The sequence below is a fragment of the Amborella trichopoda genome, chromosome 3 (assembly GCF_054954075.1).
Source record: "Amborella trichopoda isolate Santa Cruz 75 chromosome 3, AtrichopodaSantaCruz75HAP2 v2.0, whole genome shotgun sequence".
NCBI classification, from domain to species: domain Eukaryota; kingdom Viridiplantae; phylum Streptophyta; class Magnoliopsida; order Amborellales; family Amborellaceae; genus Amborella; species Amborella trichopoda.
Genome location: NC_142338.1, coordinates 12,061,159 through 12,085,713, shown reverse-complemented (window position 1 = coordinate 12,085,713; position 24,555 = coordinate 12,061,159). Strand labels below are relative to the sequence as shown.

Sequence of the window (24,555 nt, the reverse complement as noted above, 5' to 3'; positions counted from 1 at the left end):
TACATATTCAATTTTCATTCCATTTTTTTTAGTCAAATTTGAAATATTCATGATTCTATAACTGACCTAATTTTTGGAGATCCTTTTTCTTGGCCCCGATTTTTTGGTCCCACTGTTTGAAATGAATTTGATTTATTATTAATATTTTGATTTACCAATATATTGTTCTTCTTCCCTAACTTGCTAACTATTGGGTATACCTAGCAACGGTTTTGCTATGGTAACCAATGTACGCTTTGTTCACATTGGAGAATAGAATCCTTTTTGTTGAGAAGAAATGGTAGATGCTTCTTCTTCTTTTTTTTGGTTTCAGTGCAGGTTAGATTGAAGGATACAACGTAGATAATTCCCCTACAAATTCTTTAGTAAATAAATAAATTAGCTTCCTAATTACATGGTCAATAGGGATAGAGTGTTAGAAAATCTGGCTATGCTTCTCATGTTGGATATGGTGATATCCAAAATCACCCAAAATAAAGAAATATCATATTACGCAGTATTGAGATTGATATTAATAAGTTTCTTCAAGGAAATAGAAATCCAAAAAAACTAGGACTCTTGTTTTTTAAAAATATGTAACATCTATGATAAGTTTTCCATTTAGTGGAGATTCCTAATATTAAATATACAAAATAAAAGAGGGAAGAATATGTACACTCTATTTGAGACACCATATCAAAAAGGTGACTTCTAGAGTGGCAGGGCCTTCTATGCATAAGAGATAAGCATCACTTTAGAGAGAAGAGAGCTTCCTATAGAGAAAAAGTGATGTGCCTCAGGTAGATTGAGAGGGGTTTTTTGATGTACCCCCGATAAGATAAAGTCTCAATTTCTATCAAGGCTCTCTTCTTGGATAATGATTTAGCTGTCAAGGTTCTGGACAGTGATTTAGCTGTGGAATGAAGATGGTATTTTGTTGGACAGTAATTTAGCTATAGATTAGAGATGGGTATCTTCTTGAACAGTGATTTGGCCGTGGAATAGAGATAGGAGATCGGTAGGCGATGCCGGTCAGGAGAGCATGTCTAAAGGGATTGCTCAACGGGTTTTGTCGATGTTTATAGAGGTAACTATGTGTTTCAAAAATATTTGATGTAACTTTCATTAGTATAGGATTTCAGTTTGTCATACCTATAGATGTAGCCCTTTGAGGGTTAACCATGTAGTGTACTTGTGGTGTATGTATTGTATGTTTTATTTCTAGTATTATGGCTCGTACTCTGGCCAATTTTGCTTCTAACTAGATAAGTACACGTTACTTGTGGGAAATGTTTACAATTCTTGTTTACACATCTAAGAGAGCTCTTAAATCTTAGCCTATTACCTTATATTGTAGTTAGAGATATAGATCTACACAAATAATCCTTCTTTTTTTTTCAAAAAAAAAAAGTGTCATGCAAATTATCTTTCTTACACTAACATTCAACAATCAAGTATAAGATCGGTGAGCCCATGTATTGGGAAAGGTTGCCCATGCTTTAAAACATATTATGGGTTGAAAAGGAGAACTTGGAAGGAGCTTTTACATTATGCCATTCAAATCATCCATACAAAGCATCATTATAATAGGATGCATGCCTTTTTGCACAGGCTCAAAGAAGTTTGCTAAACACTTCAACCTCTACTAGCACTCAAATAACTTTCATTACCTTGTTGTGAGTTCCAAGAGGCACTAAATTATAAGCCACTTTTTTTTCCTGCAAATTGTGGAAAGAAGTCTCTCTCGCCATCTCAATATCAAAACCCTAGAAATAGGAGGGGAGCACATAACACCACAAATACCCATTAGAAAGCAACATCCCTTACTCTAGGGATTTGAGAACTTGGGTTTCCTGTAAAGTTCATCATTTATTATAATAGACTAACCTTATCTCTTCCTTTTCTTTTTCTTAAAACTAATTGTATCCCTCAAACTTGGAACATTATATATATCGACCTTCCCTCGGTTCTTTCAAGCTCAGGAAAGAGAGAGAATGGCAATGGGAATGAGGCTAGCAGTGGTTACCACCAGTGCTTGTTTGAAAAATCGAACCAGCCTCGGAAACCGGCCAAGGGCCATGTGCGAGTACCAGCTAACCACGTAGGTCCAGGAGGTACAAAAACTATTAAAAAATTAAAAAAAAACAAATATATTTAAAGCTTGATTAAACAAATAACATCTAAATGAAGTTGAAAAGTAGTGAAAGATATTTTAAAAAAATCGTTTTGCACCCACGGTATTTTCAAAATTTTCTGAAAAAAGATGGGAAAACATAAAAATAAGTGTTCATGGCCAAAACACTTTTTAATCTTTACCAAAATGATAAAAAATATTTAAAAACACATTACAAAAGAGATCCCTAATTTTTTGGGATTTTATATAATTTGTTTTGGAATTTTTTTTTAAAATACCTAGCCTGACCACCAAAATCGGATCGACCGGTGCCGGATTCCAAGTTTGACCCATCGAGTTTGCGAACACTGGTTACTACCTTGTGTTTGATTCACTGTTGGAAAAATCAGGCGATTTAACTGCTAAGTGCACGGTTAGATTGGAACCGGCCACTACTGGCTTTGGGCAGTTTTGGTGATCGACCGCTATTCAAAGAAAAAAAATGTATATAAATTCTCAAAAATAAAGAATTTCATTGGTAATGTATTTTTTAATATTCTTTACATTATGTTAAAGATTAAAAATTGTTTTGGTCATTAATTCACACTTTTATAATTTCCCATTTTTTTCAAAAAAATTAAAAATACCTCTAGGTACAAATCTATTCGTTAACATCCATTTTTTTTTCATTAATTTTCAATTTCATTTGAATGTGTTTTGTTTTAATCATTTTTTATATGTTTTTCATATTTTAGTAGATTTTTCTTCGTATCTTTTTTATTTTTTTCAACACTCTTTTGACTGCCCGGGACTCGCCCGATTAAAACGGTTGAATTGGCCAATTTACCGGTTAGGCCGGTTAAACCGCTTTCAGGCCCATGTCCGGTTAACCGTTCCGGTTTGATTTTACGACCACTAGTTTGATTTGTTTACTTCCCCTATTGCATAAAACTTATATGCTTCCTCCTATCCAATTGTCAATTCTGAATGAACAATTGAGATTGACCCAGGCACAATGTCACGTCGCTACATTATTTTAATTTTAATTTTTAAAATTATTTTGACACCAAATTTTAAGCGTCCACTCCTCTCTTAAATTCACACCTGTAAAACATATAAAATAAATATTCTCAATAAAATAAAATGATCAAAATACCTCTAAAATTTTCATGGGATATTTTCATCATTATATTTTTTGAAAATTTATTTTGAATATTTTTTTTAGGTGCACTTTATGATCGTACGTACCAAATTTCATATTCATATAATTAATAAATAAAAAAATAAACATTTAAATGCTCTGAAGCGTTGAATCTAAATCAAACGATGAGTAGGTCAGATAATCTAAATTGGACGGCTCGATGGAGAGAAAACCCTTCTATGCAGTAGCGAAAGTATAGAAACCTTTCCTGGTACGAAAAGTGATCGCATGTGATAAGTGAGAACCATGTATAATGGAAATGTATAGGTATTGCATGAAAAAGAACCACACGTGATAAAACCAAACCCATACGTTTAACCGAAAGGATGCGTAAATTATGCAACTATGGGTTTCTCGATCTCCAATAAAAATTTATTTTAGAGACGAATTTTTTATCTAAAATTTCATGCGAAAGGTTTCTATACTTCCTTTACCATCCAGCCGTCCAATTTAACCCATACGTTTAACTAAAAGGATGCGTAAATTATGCATGGATGGGTTTCGGTGTCTCTCTTGATTCGATCTCCATCAAAAATTTATTTTAGAGATGCATTTTGGATCTAAATTTTTATGGGAAAGGTTTCTATACTTCCCTTACCATCCAATCGTCCAATTTTGATCAAGAGAGCCACTCACCGTTTGATCTTATATCCAATGTCTCAAAGAATTTTATTTTTAGTTTTTTTTATACAAATTTTATGAATATGAAATTTGGCACATGCTATCTTCTCATTGGTACGCGCCTATAAAAAAATATTAAAAATAATTTTTCTATAAAATATAATGACCAAAATACCCCTTAAACTTTCAGAGGTATTTTGGTTATTTTATTTTATTGGAAATATGTTTTTAATATTTTTCGCTAGTGCGAGTTTAATAGAGGATTGGACGTCCAAAATTTGGTATCAAAATAGTTTATAGAAAAAAATTAAAAATAAAATAGTGCAAAGATGTGACATTGTGATTGGGGCAATCTTAACCCTCCATTCAGAATGGATGGTTGGATAAGGAGAAATATATAAGTTTTATGTTGTAGGGGAATCATAGAAAGCTTGCTCAAATTTTATTGGTCGATGATATGGACAATGAGTAACTAGAAAAAATAAATAAATTTTAAAAATAGATTATTTTAAACTTTGCTTTTAGATCATTTTTTTAGTGTTCTCTTTTGGGTAGTTATTTGTGGATCCTTCACTTTAATTCTTGTAAGATTATCCATTTTTAAGCATTAAATTTCAAATATATTTTCTGATTCTCGTGGTCAACATTGCCCACTTGTGGAATCCATCTAAGACGGACTTGGAAGGAGCCACACGGAAGCACGAACTCACAAAACTTTTTCCCATTACAAGAACAAATGTTTGTGGTCCTGCAGATCCCATTCTTGGTAATTAAAAAAGTGAAAGTTTTAGCTTTAGTCCTATTAACATGCAGTTTCTTTTTAAATATCTATTTTAGAGATGGATTTCAACCTCTATAAACAGTTAATACACAACAATCACACACACTCTCTCTCTCTCTAAAAGGGCATATTTGTATTGCAATTAATTTTACTCTCTCTAAATGCGTATTTGGATGATAATTAATTTCAAAGGTGTATTTAGATGACAATTAATTTTATTTAATGATTTCATCTGAAATTAATGTATTCTGGATGATGTTATTTTGTTAGTTGTTTGGTATTTATATCGTATTATTATTTTTTAAAACAAAAATTGCCAATAATTTTTAACTATTTTTAGCTATTTCTAGCAAAAACATTTATTTTCAGTCAATTGCTTTGAATAAAGTTTAAAAAAAATTAAAAAATAAAACTTATATATAAAATTACCTATGCGATAGCGATAACACTGCGAAACAATAGATAGTTCATTGTCATGATTAATGTTATTACAATTTAAGTTTTTTTCTTTCCCTCAAGATTATAGACCTACAAGATTCTAGATCCAAGATCTGTGAAAATAGGCCACACTTAAACAAGTGCGTGGGGACATCCCATCCCACGTGGATGGGAGCAGGGAGAAATGCCTTCTTTTTTAAGATGAGGACAAAGGTTTATTCAATTTTGGGCGATCTAGAAAAGTAAGTATTCACTTTTCTAAAGTGAATGAAAGGTACATTATGGTCAGTGTGATGTATCATATGACATTTAGATCGCAAGGCGCGGGACCATGCAGACACGGACAATGGACATGATTGAAAGTGATGTGCATTAAATATTGGAAAATTGTTTGATTGGTTGGTAAGGTTGGCGATGGACAATGGACATGATTAAAAAGAAAAAAAAGGCACCAATTAGCCCTATAGGCCCATAAAAATTGTGCTTAATTCCAATACTACGTTGTATATTTTTGTAGTTATTTAAAAAACTTAGTCCTCCTAAGTTATGTCACCCACAAGAGATTTCACCTTGAGCCAAATTCCCATCGATAATACTCATACGAAAAGTGTCATTTTAGCCCTTAATCTTACAATGTAAAAATAATGCATGATGACCATGCAATGTTGTCTTATGGCCAATGTTGATTAAGCGGTAGAGATTTTTATTTTTTATTTTTCCTTTGAATGTTATTAAGAGGTGAGATTTTTAGTGTCAATAATTGTTTAATAGGATTGTATAAAATGTGGTCATTTACTTTTGATACAAAGAGGTCACAATTACTTACAACCATATGCTGTGAAATCTAATAGCATGGGGGTATCACAAAAATTGAGAATAGTTATTTCAAAACTTGTACTTTGTCAATGGAATAAATGTAGTTATCTAATTTCATATCCAATTGTGAAGATTAATTGTGACCACCTTGTACCAAAAGTATATGGTCTCATTGTATACTTTTCCTTATTCAATATGATGTATAATTGTGGGAAAAGTATACAATGAGACCAATTACCTTTGGTACAAGGTGGTCACAATTAATCTTAACCATTGGATTTGAAATTGGATGGATGTATTTATTCTATAACCAAGCTCAAACTTCCAAAAAAAATTTTCTCAAAGTTTGTAATACACCCCAGTACCAGTGAAATACATTGGATGGTTGTAAGTGCTTGTGACCTTATATCAAAGGTAAATGATCTCATTATATACAATCCCATAATTGTATATTATGACTCCCTCATGGGAAAGTCCCACACAAAAGAGATTTTCTTGATATGAAATTCCGGGATTTGTTTAAAGGGTGCAGTTTGTATAGAGCCGAGGCTCTAATCAATCAAATTTGAACTCGCTTTCAAATAGTATCAAGAAATATGGTTTTAATATTATAAATTTCTGTAATAACCTTAAAATATATTTTATCTTTAATTATAAAATTTAAAACTTCAAAAATAGTATAGATTGAGTAGATGTATGAAAAGTTGAAAATCTTGAAAATTGACGGTCAAAAAATGCGATACAAGATGCACTATTTTCAAAACTTGACATCCATTTTTTTTCTCTTGTCCATGCATCTTGATGTTGAGATGATCAATTTGATGTTATTTGGGTGTCAAAACAACCTCATCTCGTGAAATTTTTGAGGTAGGCTCTAATTTGATTGTTCAGAGCCTAAGCTCTATATGAACTTTTCCCTTGTTTAAAAATCATATCAGATGACTATTTGAAGAAAAAAAATATTAAATATGAGTTTTCAACTTTTAGATCTTACCATCCAAATTAAAACTCAATCTTATCCGGCACAACCAGGTAGTAGCTCAAAGCCAAATTCTTACTCAGCAAATGGTGGGGTTTAAGGTCATATTCTCAAAGTGGGGGCCCAACGTGCGTGCGAGGAGCGCTTTAATTAATCCATTAGCAGAAGATTTCGGGACGTTTAAGATTCCTTGTTTTTTAAACTTTTTTAAGCTCGGGGAATGAGATGAAGCCCACTTGGATTATACAAAATCCAATCCTATCTGCCCCTTGCGTTTGCGTCGCCTTCAAAAATTCCATCCCAACCATACTTTTGAAGATCCTCTTTTGTCATGCTCATGTACCACCATGTTTTAAAACCCGGTTAATTTTTATCTTGATTGCTTAGCCTAAGCACCATACTGGTTTTGGGATAGCATGGCCCAGTTCCCCTTAAAACCTTCTTTATTGGAAAAGTCTTAAAAACGTCTAGAATCGAATTGCTATAGTGTTTCACCCATGTCACGGACATGCTGACAGTTTTACCTAAAAACTGTAACGGACCTACAGGAGCCTTGGCGGTTCCCATATATTTTTTGCTTCAATTTTATATGAAAAAAAATCCCGTCACGGACATGCTATATCCATGATGGCCTTTAATCCATGCCGTCCGACAAAATTAGATAGCGCTGAGCCTATGGACAAAAAGACTGTTTATTTTCGCCCATAGGTGTTTTGTAGTCTCTTCTCTCTTTATATATTGGTTTCTTTTTTAAAAAAAGCTTATTTAATATTTTCTCTTGTTACCTCTAAATCTCCACCTCATGAATTCTTATTTTCAATTTTATTTATTTATTTATAATAATTTTTGAGATCACCAATTCAAACTGATTTAGGCCCAATCTGCATTACCTATCCAACAATCTAACACAGATAAGTGGATGAACAATGCATCCCACTGATATGGATTAAAACATTGTGCAAGAGCAGTCCAGAATTGCAATTCTTCAAAAAAGAAAATAACATTTACGTTTTGGCCAAAGAGATTCAAACCCAATCCAGATCACCTATCCAACAATCTAACACAAATATGTGGATGAACAATCCGTCCCCACTGATTCCGAATAAAATATTGTGCAAGAGCACTCCGCAATTGCAAATCTTTAGGAAGAAAATAATATCTAAGTATTGACCAGGGAAAAGTATCCCGTCCAACTAATTAAAAATATATTTTAAATAAAAATAACGAAAATATCTCTAAATTTATTTTGGTCAATATTTTATATTTTATTCAATTTTACTCATAAAAATGAAGCCAAAACCGAAATTTCTAATTAATATTATTTTATATAATAATAGTAAAAATAACATTCAGTCCTTGGATAACATTCTGTGGACAAAAATTTCGCATGAAGTCCTTTACAAGGTGCTAACATATATCATGCTCTCGCGGGAGCATAGTTAACGTTTATGCTTTTTAAATTTGAAAGCTGCATAGCTATTGGCAACACGCCTCCTGGGATGATGAGCGTGGGCGTATATTTTACGGTTACGGAGGAAAATGGAGACTGGTGGTTGGTTCCACTTTGCTGACTGCAACCTAAATCTCCTCACCAAATATCAAACCCACCGCCACTCTGACGTCAAACAAATGGCGCCTCCTTTTTCAGGTTAAACAGAGCAGTGAGTGAAACTTTATTCTTCCTCTCTGCTGCCTCCATTCAAAGCAGTGAGTGCACTCTTCCTCTTCCTTCACTTTTTTTTTTTTTTTTCTGTTTTACTATTATCTGATTTCAATCAAACTTTGTCTCCACTTTTGTCAATTCCAAAAGACTGAGTTACTGTGCTTCCACTTTTTGTCAATTCCAAAAGACTGAGTTAATGTGTTTCCACTTTTTGTCAATTTCAAAACACTGAGTATCACTCCTTATCATTTGCCTTATTGGTAGACTTCTTATTTTGTGTATTGCGTAATTGAATTATAGAACAAGCACGGGAACCTGAGGAAAAGGTGGGTGATTTTATTCAATGCTAAGAAATTGAATGTGGATTTTATTTTTGTGTTTGCTTGATGGGTGATGGTTTTGGACTGAAAGGTAGATCGACTCGGGTGGATTACGTGCCGATCTGTCAGGCTTGCAGACTAGAAAGTATATAAGAGTTAAGGTTCTTATAAGTATGCCCCAGTTCTGAAAATAAGAAAACAAGGTCTTCATTGTTTTCTTCTTCCTCTGGTTGAATATTGTAGTTTTCTCCTAACTTTAGAGGAAAAAAATAGAAAACAATTGCAGTTTTCTCCTTCTTTCGACCATTTTTCTTACGAATCAGTCCTCATGGAAACTAAGACTTTGCTGTTATATATAGCATGTGATTGCAAGTAAATAAGGTGGAAGGTTTGGTTTACTTTTGCATTCGGGGTTGAGTAAGGTGGTTCTGTTGTGTGAAGGGGATATGTCTAAACTGTGGGGATTACTCTTGGACCCTTAAAAATGTGTTTATGCACAAAGTCTTTTAAAAAATTCCGTTATAATGTACAGAAAGCTGGCGATGGAATTTGGGAGCTGACAGGTTTTAAATTGGAAAAATAGATATTTACTAGAGGCAGCACTAACACTTGAGTCATTAGATACTGATGAATGAGATTTAGATTCCTGGGTACACTTAATAAGGCTTTTTTGTGTCCAAAATCCAAAAGTAATGCCATAGCCAAGCAACAGAAGTGGGTTCTTGTTATTATGCTTTTCTACATTGTTTCAAAATTGAAACTCTAGCTTCTTCAATTCTCTTTCTAACACGAGAGAGAAAAAGTTTTTTTTGGCCCTACTGAACTCAACATAATATGTTTTCACTTAATGGTACCATCAAATTGAAGTGTCATGTCATCTATGGTTTTTAACCACTAGTAGCATGTCATTTTTGCTTATCATCTCCAATTCATAGGTGTTGTTTTGATTATGAAGCAGTGTTTTAAAACTCAGAATCAGGTTTTGGATTGCCCACCCCCCATTGTATCGATTGGGAATGGTTGAAAACTTGAAAAAAATAATAATAAAACGTAATATCAGGCGATTCGTCCCGGGGGTTACGGGCATCGCCAAACCACCTGATCGGATGTTCCTAATCTATATCACCGGGTTTTAAAACCCTATGTTAAATGAATTGGTATTTTTTTTAAACAGTGGAGATATTTGTTGTGGAAACCTCTTGCTTGGGATTTATTCATTCTTACAAAAGTAGCAGTCACTTGTTGGCAATTCCCAAGTGATATCTATGCGAGAACCATCTATTGGCCCATGTCAACTCCTGCTCCTGTGTCCTTATGTATTTCTAGTAATAAAGTTTGAGATCTTCAACTTACTTCATGAAATTAAGCCTGATATCCTTTTAAGCCATTGATTACATAAACTTTAATTTAAAGCGGACTAAATTGTTTGCTAAAATAGAAGAGTTCTTCTATTTCTTCTGCGGTTTTGGTAGAATATTTGAATTGGAACATTTCACAATACTCAATACTGGCTAGGTGGCATGTGCATACAAAATAAAATTTTGACTAGTGTCGGTACTCATTAGCTTTCTACAATTACAAAATGCTCTACACATATACTTTTCGCTGTTGCTTTTGTTTCTCCTCTGTATCTCTACCACAGTTTGTTAAAGGGAAAATGTTTATGTTGGAAATAGAATGCAATTATACATCATGCCAACTTTGTCCATGATGTTCGTACATGTCAGTCTACTGAAGCTATCTATCTCTCTATGCTAGGTTTCAATCTATTTTGTTGCCTTGCTTCTTAAGATAAATCAATGTCAATGCGATTGATCTGTTAATTTTTTTTTGTAACATGATAGAAATGCTACATGTAAAGCTTAGTCTTTATTGTTGTGGCATAAGATGAAGTTTAAGATGGTCTTGGTGTAGGTGCATGTAAGTTATAAAACTTTGTAAATAACTATATAGAACTACATTCTGCACTTGCATGGGTTGTTACGCAAATAAATAAATTGTTCATGAATGATCACTATAATTTACCGTTTACGACAAAAACATCTACTACTACTCAATATACCAGTATGAAAACAACAGGAAGTCATTTACAGTTATTCAATATCCAATTGCTGCTAGCAAAAGTTGTTACTTTTATAATACAAATTCAGGAACTTACTCTACCAATGTCAACCCATTAAATTTGGAAATCTACATTGCATCCAGCTTAATACACTAGACTTTCATTGAAACAAATATAATTATCAAAAAATGAAAGAAAAATAATTGTCAAAAAATATTTGATACTAAGACGAGAAACGACACCGTGTTATGCTGAAAGATTTCTTCCGCCAGATATTAATATACCTTTCATGCACTTTTTAGAAAATGATAGGATCTTTACATGACTAACAAAGCATGATAATCAGTTAACCTGAAATGCACCAGAGTAGGGTCACAAAGGATCCTATTTTTACATGGATTTGCAGTTTATTAATTTCATATTTTAAATCAAATGCTGGGAATTTGCTTTAATTGAATGTAGAGAAACAACATTACACAATTGAGAGAACATGGTTCCCCTACATGCCTTTAATAAATTGCTCACACACTATTTCTCCTTGACAGAATATGGAAGAAAGCATATGTCCTCTTGATTCTGTCGTTTTCTTTCCAGAATGTATGCCGCTCATGGTGAGACAGGCTCGGTTTTATTCATTTTCAGGTCAACTCCCAGGGCCCTTTCTAAGAATTCCCCCTAGTCATTTTCCCAAGCCCTTCATTTTCTTTCTCCCCTCACAGATCTCATGTCTATCTAGAACCTCTAAAGGAATTCCTGAAATAATTTTTTTGAAAAGTTTATATTCCGGACAACCTAATCTAGGGTTTGGAAGTTGTACAAGTCACGGACGTGCATGTCAATTTTCATGGAAGAACATGACCTATGAAAATAGGAGCACTCGTCATATGATCTATCTTGCTTGTTTTCCATTATTTATTTATTTGATAATGTTAACATTGTATTACTATATCAAAAGAAGGAATACAGCAGATAGAGGGAGGAGAGGACCGAGAATATCCACGAGCCCGGTATCTCAGTCACAAAAAATTAAGCCATTAACCCTATACAACCTATATCCTTTTGAAGTGGCTGTAACCAAAAGATTGAGGTCTCAAAAAAATGGGCTTATAAGCATGCCCTGTTACAAAAAACAACAACCAAAAAATCTAGTGTCCTAGAAGACCTCGATGATCCAGTGCAAAAAAGGAGGTGGACCATTCATTGTCTTCCATGTGTGGTCGTCGTCGCGCACCATCTTTAGCAAGGAGGTCGGCAAATTCGTTCGATGTCCGCCAAGTATTCTTGTTTTCCATTTTGTGACACTGATTTGTGGCATATATGCTAGTATGTGTTGAAGTATTTAATATGTGTAAAATAGTATATTGAAATAAATTACTAGATGTGTTCCTGGCTTGCCCTACAGATACTTGCAAGTGGAATAGTAACTAATTGCTAAAAATGTGTATTAAAATGAATGCAAAGATCCTCGCTGCTTGAAAAGTTTATAATTTTTTCCAATTGGTATACAAATATAAAATCAAAACTATTTATTATTTCTGTCTTTCTTGCTGCAGGTTTTATAGCAGCAGAATATATCATGAATCTATTTGTTCTTGGTGCAGGTTTTATAGTGGCAGAATATATCATTAGTCTATTTTTTCTTGCTGCAGGTTTTATAGCGGCAGAATATATCATGAATCTATTTATTTAACACATTTCCCACAAATCTTCTCACTATGATTGTGGACAACGAAGAGACATGTTCTGCAGATGACGTAGGCAATAGGCCTCTAGGTCGTTGTTCAGCATTCTACTATGGAGTTGGTCACATGCTCAATGACATCACATCTTCTTGTTGGTTTACATATATTTTGTTGTTTTTGACAGAGATTGGTCTGTCTCCAAGGTATGACACACTCTGGGTATTTACTATTTATGATAGCTTTAAGGCCTCCCTTTCCCTCAGTTGAATTGGATGTCATACCATATTTTCTTAATGTTTATGAAAGGCATAAGGTTTCACTTGAATCTGAAATTGTCTTAATAAAGAAGATAGTATATTTTGTCCAGAAATGGGAAGTATTTTTAAACTTTGATTAGATATATCTTTAGATTAACACTTATAACTTATATCATTGAATTAATTATAGAACCTGATTGAAAAATTGATGTTTTAGTCTCCTAGTCTTTGTAAAGATATTGAACTACTAGGGTGGATTGAGAAATGGGAAGCATTGATTGCAGAGCTGTGTTTGTTTTTCCTTATGACAGCTTTCCCTTAAACCTGTTTACTTTATTGTTTTACACTATTCGATTTTGGGACCTCAACCTCTTAATATTAAGTCTCCAGTGAAGGGTGTCCTAATAACTTTAACAAATAGATGAGTATGTTAGATATGAACCATGTTCTGCACACAAGCATCTCTGTGTGTTCCTTCGAGGACACTTTTATCATTTTCTGATTTTGTACTTTGTTGTGTGAACCCTTAATAGCATTTTGCTCACTTGTGAATTGTGATGATATGAAGAAAGGCTTGTTTGAGAAGCGCATTTCACATATTATTGATCCTTTTACTTCTATCATGATATCAATGTCTTTCATCTTTGTTTTGTATCTCCTTTCTGCTAGAGTTATTATTATACATTCCCATTTGCAATTTGGAGAACCTTAAAGCAAAAAATTGAATGCTATTCAGTTATCCACGAGAAGCCAATACCATTTGTGAGCCTTGCAATACCCTGTGGTACTTCGGTCCAGATGGGCCAAGATAGTTCAGTGTCAAACATTCCTTTTTAAAGTTCTGTGAACCATGATTTATGTCCCTGTTGATATATGTGTAAAGATATATCATAGCTATTGTATGTATGTCACTTCCCTGAAACTCTTTTTGTTTCTCTTGTGCTCAGGGATGCAGCAACTGTGATGCTGTCAGGCCAAGTTGCTGATGGAGTTACAACAATCTTTGTGGGGGAACTGGTAAGATGCAGCACTTGTCATTTTCATTATATTAACATTGCATTTGCAATCCATCTGAATATGTGTCACTTGTACCATGTCTTTTGCTTGATAAGTCAAATAAATTCTGCAAAATGATTATGGGATACCATATGAACATTCATATATTTAAAGCCTCTCTTTTTTATTATGATAAATCTGTAGCATAAGGAAAAAATATCCAAACATTCTGACTGTAATATAGCCTTGCTTTACTAGACTTTTGGAAAGTCAGGTTTCATATTTATCTTGACCGTTGAGTCCATTATTTGACTAAATAGTGATACAATAGAGAAATGTTTTTCTATCACAGTTCTATTAATGAAAACTCCATTATGATACGCTCATTTTCTTCAGGTTTATATTGTAGATTGACAGGTTTGGACGTTTCAAATTATGGCATGCTGGTGGCTCAATTTTGGTAGCCATATCTTTTTCTTCTGTATTTGGTGACTGTCTTTCTTGCGAGGTATTGGGGATTGATTCTCCAACATTACGTACTATTGGCTACAGCATATTTGCTGCTATCTTCAATGTGGGTTGGGCTGCTACTCAAGTTTCACACATGTAAAACAACCTTCCTTTGTAGATAAAGATAAATATGTTCTTCTACCTTATATCTTGATATTTAGCAGTAACTTCTGGTGTGACATTCCTTTTCTTGAAACTAAGTTTGTTTTCTTCATAAAGGTCGATGGTTAACTGCATCACATTGAACTCAACAAGCAGAGTTGCACTCACAAGTTGCCGTAATGCATTTACAATGGTTTGTAGCTTGCTGAAATTATTGTCCCATGTTTGGACAAATTGTTTAGTTCTAATGGTCACATAATAACTCATCTATTTCCATTTATGTTTGAATATTTTTTAGGTAGCGAACCTGAGCCTCTACACCATTGCTTTTGTTGTATTCAAAGTAATCAATGGTACAACATCTGATGGTATTGAGAAACAGGTAATTACATACTAAGTACATAGTTTCTTTCCTTATTATTTGATTACTTACTCTTGTATTTTATTCGAGCAGTACCGCTGGATTGCATACTTCTCTATTTTTGTTGGCAGTTGTTTCGTATGCCTGTTTCTTTTTGGGACCAAAGAACCAAGGTACAAGCTGGTCCTTCACCAACCTTTATACATTGTTTAATAGAAACTTTGTTTTTATCACTATAAGAAGAATGTAGACTTGCTCTCTTTGGGTCCTAGTCAACTTCTAACCTTGTAAGCTGTTAATTCAAATGTCTTATGGTCTTGAATGCATCTCATATAATCGTGTTCTTTCCATTTTACAGGTTGAAGCAGCATAGTCCAAGAAGGTCTCACCAACGAGTATTATGGAATTATTGGTTCCAGAAAATATTGTATTATCAAGTTGCGCTTGTTTATGTGCTCACTCGTCTAGCAACAAATGTTTCCCAGGTCTGTTCAATCCGTAGTTTTAATGTGAGAAATATTATGTTACCATTACATCATCTAATTTCTCTCTCTGGGAGGATATGTTGTTGTAGAGTTTCTTCTATTATAGATTTCTTTGAAAACTTTTTATCTGCTTGCATTGGTAGGTCAGTCTCAATTCCCATGATTATGAACCTTTTAAGTTTGAAGCATCTATGATGTATGCGTTGTGAGAATTTATTACCGATATGTTAGGAACATAGGGACGGATTTGACAAATTCCACCATTTAGAACTCATTAACCTGCATACTGCACTTTAGAACATTATAAAGCAGTGAATCCCGCTTCATTACCAGCTCTCTTCCGGAGCACCATTATATGGCATCGCTATAGAAGCTTGGATCTAGAATCAAGCGTACTCTCCCTCTAAAGTATGTATAATTGATGGTCGTATCCTAATCATAAGCCAGTTTTTCTATTAATGAGTAAACTGCCTAGAATGTTAGATTTATTTTCATTTTGGATTGTCTTAGTCTTTCCTCTGAGATGCATTTCCACGACTATGAGACACCCTAATGGTATGCATAGTAAGGTTCAAAGTCCAAAACAAGTGGATAGAATTTAGCAAATCAAAAATTGCCAAACATATCTCATTTGCATCATTCATAATGCTTAGGTTGTATGGTTGTATTGATTGTATCCTTCCCAGGAGCAACCATTTGTTATATCAATAAAAAGATGGGCTTAACATCTGGGAAACCTTCCACCAGTGTTCATATTGTTGCTGAAAGCCTTCTTATCTGAAATGAACTATCAAATGTGTTCTTTTAATGTGTGATCCTTGTGAACAACTGGTTCTCAAAACAAAGCAATATTTTTTTATGAAGAATAAGGTTCTGCATCATGCTTGTTTTTCCCTCATACTTTCTAATATGTGTCGGTTACAAAACAAGGTTACACCACATAAGTTCTTTCTTCTTGAATGTTTCAAGAAACAATGGGAGGATCCTGGCTTAAACAAGATTATGTGCTCCTTCAATATAGGCTATGGATAGAATGCATAGGGAAAAACTTAGACACATGCATGAAAAATCCCTGTAGAACTGTCTTGAGTTTTTACTTCTGAATAATCCCCCAAAACTCACCATAGGTTTGTGGTCTTGAAAACATGGAACATGGGTATGGCCTCTTGGCACCATGGTTTGATCGTTGAGGGCCACCATTGCAACATCCATGGTCTCTAAACCTACCCAAATAAAGAGGGTAAAGCATTAAACTGGTTTGGTGAAATCTTTGTAGTTTCCCCTTATATTCATCACAGGTGTTGTACTCTTAAGAACTCAAACCGGTATTTAGACTTATATAGAAAAATAAAAAATGTCAGTACGATATTTGAAAAGAATGGCAATATAGAATTCCAAGCTATAAATTCAAAAATATATTTCTTTCCTTTCACTAATTGCTACAAATTCTACTTACAGGTGCCACAAATACAATAAATTCAACCTAATACAATCTAGGATGTTTATAAACTTACTACCAAATAAACTCAAATCAAAACTAAATACAATACTAAGACTTTAGGAAGAAAACAAGACGAAAAACTTGAGCAAATAAAACTAAATAAGGGAAGACTTACTAATTTGTTCTGCACACCCATACCCGATCACTTGACCAATGGAACGCTTGATCCTAGAACCTGTTCAATCAACCAATCTGAAACTAAGAAGCACCTTTGGGACTCCCTTTCTGAAACTTATGGGGCAAGAGAGCTGGTTTTTGGAAGCTAGAGCGGGATCGGAAGCAGGATCATTTGGGAAACGTCGAACCGCCATAAGGTGGAAGCTTCATGGGATTATGATCAATGTCTTTACATACAACAAGTTAAGGAGCTAGATTCTAAGATATGTGGGAATGAGATCCCATGCCACTAGCATCTAGGTTTTGACCTGGAGGGATCTAAGCTCAACTATACATAACATGAGATTAATTAATAATATATGATAAAATTAGGATCGAACCAATGCTCACTCTATCTATTATCTTACACCTTAGCTTATTACTAATGTCAGAGTTATAGTACTCTAATTTATTGCAATAATACAATTCAATCATCATCAGGATTCATACAAAGATGTGGCAAGTTTTATGCTGGCTGCTGTACCTAACACAATCCTCCTTTATTTGGGCTTGGGACCAGCATGGCCAGGTTGACTAGCCATGGTGGAGTTAGTTTAATATTAGCATAAATTGGCTTTATATGGTATTAAACTATAATCTTAAATACTATAATTCTAGTATACCACAATGTAATATGCACCATAGTTTAACATATTCTAAACAAATAAATTTATAATACCAAGGAAAGGAGCAGTAGTTCAATTAATAGTATGGCTTTTCTCCTTGGAGGGATCCTACAAGCATGTAGACCGAGATCCCATTTTATAGGGAGCGAGATCCTGACTTCTCTAAACCCAGCCACAACTTACACCTTCCCTAAAACTAGGGCTAGGGTTGGGCTGGGTTTCCCCCTCTTTTTTCTCTCTTTTAATGTTGGGCATTCCACCCTAAACACTTACAGAGGGTGGTGTGCCCCTTTGAGAGAGAATTAGAGAGGACTAGGAAGAGAGAGAGAGATGAGAGAGAACTCAGAGAGGGAGGTGTGGAGGAGAGAGAGGAGAGAAGTCAAATGTATAAAATGAGGGGAAGAATCCTCCTGTTTATAAACTTTTAGGGCATAGAGTCCCAGTCAAATTAGGAGTTCAACATTATCTAGGATTATTAGGTGATCTGTGAAATGAGAAAGAAGATTTAATATGTGCCATTTATCTCCAATATCAGCTATCATGATCTAGAGCAAATATGTAAGAACCTTATCCCCTGACATTTGACCCATATCCACTTCTAATCCTTTTAGAACTTTGACTAGTCAAAACTTATCCTCTAGAATTATCTAGAACAATCTAGGATAATATAGAAATCCATTTATGATGCAGAGAATTTTTTTTTTTATTGTTATTAGTTTTGAGTTTATCTTTTAAATTAGGAGGTGCACAGGGATAGGTGGGCATTGAGTTTGTGCATGAGTTGATATTTATGGATTGGGTTAGTTAGTTAGGAATATAAATAGGATAAGTTAAATTTAGGGGGTTTATCTCTTGGCAACATGGCTATCTATTGAAGAGGGTAGGCTATGGGTAAAACTTGGCTATCTATTGAAAGGGAAGGTTTTGGATAAATATGGCTAGGTTAAGAGAGAGAAAATAGGGGAGAGATAAAATAAGAAAGTCCATTGTTTATCTTCTTTTTTAAATAAACTTTAGTCTATTTAAAGGGAGATTTCCCTTCATTATAAATGAGTGAATGAGTTAATAAAATTTGGTCTCGTAAAGAGATTATTTTGGGGTGGATTCCCTTGCAGACCTTGAGAGAGGGTATATTCTCTCAACTTTCTTCTTTTTATTTTTCCCGTGTTATTTTCTCCCTGCATCAATTGGTATCAGAGCAAGTTAGATCTAAGCAAGTCAGATCCAGAGAGCAAGTTAGATCTGAGCAAGTTAGATCTACAGAGAGCAAGTAAGAGCCAGAAATATCCCCTTTTTTTACAATGCCACCAAAAGCTAATCAAGCTAATTCAGTTCCTGCTATGGATGATCGTTGGGGACAAGCTATAGAAAATTCGACATAGCCCTAGAGGATGTTTGAATTGATGTGAGATGAAAGACGAGATGCAACAGTTGGATCAATGGTTACAACAGTTGGAGAATAACCTTCCTCGTGAAGAAGGTTCTAGCAGCCACATTAATCTTGCATCAGGAATTCCACAACAAATCCAGGGTGTTGATTTCTAGCGTAACGACGATTACAGGCCAGATCTGCGTCTTATAGAGCGACCACGAGATTTTGGTATTAAAGTCGATCTACCATAATTTCATGGTAAGCTCCACATCGAAGGTTTTATTGATTGCTTAAGTGCGGTTGAGAATTATTTTGAATGGAGTGAATTGCCAAAAGAACGTAAGGTTAAACTTGTTGCTACCAAACTCCACGGGTATGCTGCGGCCAGGTGGGCTTAAGTTGAACAATCCCGACTTCATGGTGGGAAAGGAAAAATTACTGACTAGCAAATGATGAAAAAAAAATTGAAAGAAATTTTTTTCCTGCGGATCATGAGCAAATTTTCTTTCAAGAACTCCAAAATCTTCGACATAATGAAAAAAAAAGTAGAAGATTATATCGGAAAGTTTTATCGATTAGTTGCTCGAAATAACCTCCAAGAGACGAAAGGACAAAAGATTGCTCGATATGTAAATGTCTTTCAACCTACCATTAGGGATAAGGTTTTTTTACATCGACCATGGACTTTAAGTGAAGCTTTTCAACTTGCTTTACGAGTAGAGACTAAATATCATGTGAGCACCGATAAGCGCTTTTACTCAAAGAAGGAGGTTTTACACCAACCGAAATTTAATGAAAAAAAAAAAGATAATGCAAAGTTTGTGTGTTATCAATGCAACGAACCAAGACATTGTTCGTTTGAATGCCCAAAAAAGAAGATGGAGGTACACTTGACTAAGGAAGAGGAAGAAGTTCTAGAAGATCAAATTCAAGAAATAGTCCTCTATGGTGATGAAGAAGGACATCCGCTTTGAATCAAGCTCGAGGTCGAGCTTCTCCCAACCCTCTCGCAACCCCGAGAGAATGATGCAGAGAAAAATATATATATATATATATATATATATATATATATATATTATTATTATTATTATTATTAGTTATTGAGTTTATCTTTTCAATTAGGAGGTGCGCAAGGATAGGTGGGCATTGAGTTTGTGCGTGCATTGATATTTATGGATTGGGTTAACTAGTTAGGAATATAAATAGGATAAGTTAAATTAGGGGGTTTATCTTTTGGCAAAATGGCTATCAATTGAAGAGAGTAGGCTATGGGTAAAACGTGGCTATCTATTGAAAGGGAAGGTTTTGGATAAAACATGGCTAGGTTAAGAGAGAGAAAATAGGGGAGAGATAAAATAGGAAAGTCCATTGTTTATCTTCTTCTTTTTTAATTTTTTTAGTCTATTTAACGGGAGATTTCCCTTCATTGTAAATGAGTGAATGAGTTAATAAAATTTGGTCTCGTGAAGAGATTATTTTGGGGTGGATTCCCTTGCAGACCTTGAAAGAGGGTATATTCTATCAACTTTCTTCTTTTTATTTTTCTCGTGTTATTTTCTCCCTGCATCAATTTATCTCACAAAGTGATAATTGGGAATTCAAATTAATTCATAACTTGATCAAATGTTACTAGATAACAAGAAAATCACCATGATAATCTTTTTAAAGCATATTCTTTAATCATATAATAATTCAACAGAGGGTTGTTCCTACTGCTAATTCCGTTCGCTTCGCTCATTCCTTCAAGAAGTCGGTGATACAATAAAACGGCTTCGTGAATCAGTTATAAGATAAGAATTTCTATGTTAGTAGGAACTATTTAGAGTTTATCACCCCTCCTTCAATCGTGAACTACGTTCACTACTCACAGAAGGCAAGAGACAACCTTCAGAAAGACTACTTTTTTAGAATTCGCAGCTCTTTCTCTTGACTAGAGAACGAAGGGTTAGGTTCTATACTACTCGCCGTAATTCTCTCTGAAAGTCACCCGAATATTTCTTTACTAAAAGAAAAATGCGCCACTTGAAAAGAAGGCGTTCCATAGAGAGGGATGTGTGGCCCCTAGTGGGGTCCATGTGAAACCCCTTAGTAGGGCCCACAAGTGCAGGGCTGGGTCCTTAGCCCCTTCCCTCCAATAAAATGCAAAATTTCAAAATGCCCCTGCAATTCTAAAATTTCAGAATGCCCCTGCAATTCTAAAATTTCAGAAATACCCTTATAGGGTTTTTACACATTTAAAATTCGTTTTTAAAATTCTGAAAAAGTCCCAAAATTCACAGTAGCACATTTGTAGTTGAAAATTAATATTTTTAGAGTTCCACAAAAATCCAAATACATAGAAATACAACTTAGAAGTGGATCGGTACCTAATGGGTCAAAAACAAATAAATATTAAGGCACTCTACCCTTGCCAAGATCCATTAATCACTACTGTCTTCTCAAACTAACCCACAGGACGCATGACCCACAGTCAAGTGTAGAGGCTTTTTATTAACCAATTAAAGTTAGCCAATAAAACAATGGAACTACAGTTCTAGTATGTGGATTACATGTTCCCCCTAAGAGCAAGTCAAATGCACATACAGTGCAAGGACCGCTCTTTTTATGTATATGTATACGTGTTCTTCTATATAAGGTTGCATTCCAAAATGTAGTTGTCATATGTACATTTTGTGAGGAAGTTTTATTTAAGATTTGGCTCTCTCTCTCATAGGCCCGTCCTCTGCGCATAGGAGAATACACAATTCTCCTAGCCTACAAACAATATCCCTGGGCATCTCTCTAACCTCTACAAGGGATGACCCACGGTAACGATTTTTGACATAACCCGGGCCATAGACCGTTCAACCCTAGGTCAGTCAACCACAATGCACTCCCAATAAAGTGCACAAATTTCTATGAATGATTCAATTTATAAGTTCTCTAAGCCTTTAAATGCCACAAATCCCAACAATATTGCCCAAAAATATAGTGAAATTTTCAATATTAAACTGAATATTTCAACAGATATTGAAGATAGAAGCATAAGCATCCCTGACTAATAGATCAATACAAAAAAATTCACAATAAAACAGGTTATGTTTTAGCATTGCCTACCTTGTTTCCAAGGTCCTCATTTTCTTCTATGTGAAGGTAAAATGTAGTCAAAAGAGTTTTTAGTACAGAAAATTACACATATATCTGTTATTTTAAGCGTTATTACAATTTTACCGAAATTTTCACTTATTACATTCAACATTTCGGATATTACATGTATACCCGTTCTTAGGTGCCCCGAAATTGCCCTATTTTTTGATCTTCAGGATCCAAGAAATAAAAGAAAAAAAGAAACGCTTCGGAATTTCAACGTCCGAGTTGTCCTATTTTCGGATTTGCATAATCCAAAATTAAAAAATAATTTCAAACCATCATAGTCCAAAAACGATTTTGGACCTTAAAGGTCTAAAATTGTGGATGGACAACAATAAACGTCAAGTTTTCGAATTTTGAAAAGAGCAAACATGTCGAGTAAACATCGACGTGAAAAATTTTGACAAGAGATTTTGAGATGTTGACTCTTGAAAAAGTTTGTGCTGACGATTTTATTTTTATTGGCTGGGAATATAATAAGTAAAAAATATATCATAAGAACATGAGGTGACTAGTCATCTACCAATAATAACTTCCACACGGTTTTAAAAGTTATGCAAATTATTCAAGTCTGTTAGATAAAATATTTGTTGAGTGATTTTACACATTTTATTGGTTGAGTTTCATTTGTCAATTTTTTATTTCGGAAAAATAAAAATGGGAATTCGAAATTGTAGTTTTTTTACTTTGTAATTTTGGATTTTGACAATCTGAAAATTGAAAATTTTTGAATTTTTAAAATCCGAAAAATCAATTATAGTTCATGCAAAAATAAATTTCAGATCTTGAAAATCTAAAAAGGGCAATTTGGTCATTTTTTTAAAAAATGATAAATGCTGTATTAGCAGATATAAAACGGGTAGAGTAGTAATAACATAAAATTTTAGGTGAAATTGTAATAATGCTTAAAATAATGGATATATGTGTAATTTTGCGTTTTTAGTACTATGAAATTTCATATTGATTGCATATGCAAACTAGTAAGATTGTCATAAGATGCTTCTTGATCTTATAAACTCATTGCATTGCTTGTATATGATTCTTTACATTCATTAAAGCCTCTTGAAGAAATGTGGAAGGGAAACTGAAAAGCAAGAATACATTATAAAGAACATTTCTCTCGTGAACTGCTTGCTGGAGATAATGTATTTGTCCATTAATTCAAGTTCGGTGTTTTTATACAAGTTTATGTTGTAAAGAATTACAATGTATCAAACTAATTTTGGGTATATTGTTCCAGTATTCGTATATGATACCCAATGCCCTTGGTAACAGTGTTTGAGCTGATCATTTATCCCTCTATGTTGTACACATTCTCTATATCATGCATCATGTTTTGATCAAAATGTGGTCTTTGCTATTTTTTTAGTCAGATTGTGGTAGCTGGACTCATCCTGTCATGAGTACCTTTTTAAATAGGGCCTCACTGACACTATCCTCAATTTGTCCAGGCACTTCTAGCATTTTATGTTATAGATGACCTGCACATGACTCAATCTTCAAAGGCTTCGGTAAGCTTATAATATAATTAAGTTAAGGTTCACCTAATAATTTAATCATAATAAGTTTCCTGTGACTTGTTTCCATTTTCTCATCTTTTTGGTTGGATTTCTGTGGTTTTAAGATTAAGAATCAAATGCCTCAATTTTATCTGGAGTGAGTTGAGCATGAAAACAATGTTGGGTGCAGATCCCTGCTATTATCTATATTTGCAGTTTCATGGCATCTGTCACTTTGCAGGTATAACTTTTTGTATCTACAAGGAATATATGGACCTGTAACCCTCAAGACTTTTTCAAAAGAGAAACTAAAAACTATGCCTATAATATGTAGGAGTTTGAATGGACTGGACGCCGTCTGAAATCAATTTTTACTGCTGGAGCTATTCTTTGGATATTTTCTGGTGCTGGAATCCTCATTCTTCCCAGCAAGATGTGTAACTTTCTGTATATTATAGCAATCTTCATAGGAGTTTCCAATGCTTTTATGACGGTATGGTGCTAGATTCCTCAACTTGATCTCCATCTTTATCTTTTTTATACTAGGCTTTATCTTTCTCAACAGTTATATCTTCTTCCAATTGCGTAACTCTGTGCTGGGGGTGTGTTTATCAAGAAGGGATGATAAGGATAGTTTATGTTGCAGGACAAATGTAAATGTGATGCCATACGAATTCGTGATGATAAAAAATGACATGGTGTGATCAGAGAAACACAGGTCACATGCATATATGATTGGCTGGAACTTGGAACTGTTCAACCTAGACATGTTGTAGCAACAATATATTTTGCAATAAGTTCTTTCTGAAACTGAGGATATTTATAGCAATGTTCATACTGATATGAACATATCCATCTCAATTGCTTGCAAACCAATAATCTTAACACACATGCAGTCTTTCGAGT

At 34.2% G+C, this 24,555-nt stretch overlaps 1 protein-coding gene across 19 annotated transcripts in view; it reads left to right on the top strand.

The window, feature by feature from the left end:
- Positions 1-8,369: 8,369 nt before the first annotated feature.
- Positions 8,370-24,555, top strand: part of LOC18432603 (uncharacterized) — a 28,720-nt gene continuing 12,534 nt past the window's right edge. Inside the window, exons 1-11 of one of the 19 annotated variants that reach the window (XM_088863430.1) lie at positions 8,370-8,589; positions 12,623-12,858; positions 13,860-13,929; positions 14,318-14,514; positions 14,638-14,713; positions 14,819-14,902; positions 14,975-15,054; positions 15,240-15,366; positions 23,602-23,661; positions 23,840-23,890; positions 23,984-24,142. In XM_088863430.1, the coding sequence (XP_088719556.1) occupies positions 12,689-12,858; positions 13,860-13,929; positions 14,318-14,514; positions 14,638-14,713; positions 14,819-14,902; positions 14,975-15,054; positions 15,240-15,366; positions 23,602-23,661; positions 23,840-23,890; positions 23,984-24,142 (1,074 nt within the window). In that variant the 5' untranslated portion in view covers positions 8,370-8,589; positions 12,623-12,688. Of the gene's footprint in view, positions 9,115-10,759; positions 12,221-12,622; positions 12,859-13,859; positions 13,930-14,304; positions 14,515-14,637; positions 14,714-14,818; positions 14,903-14,974; positions 15,055-15,239; positions 15,367-23,601; positions 23,662-23,774; positions 24,143-24,555 lie in introns of those variants that run through there. The other 18 variants (XR_016053056.1, XM_011624483.3, XM_088863438.1 and 15 more) reach the window with 18 other exon arrangements.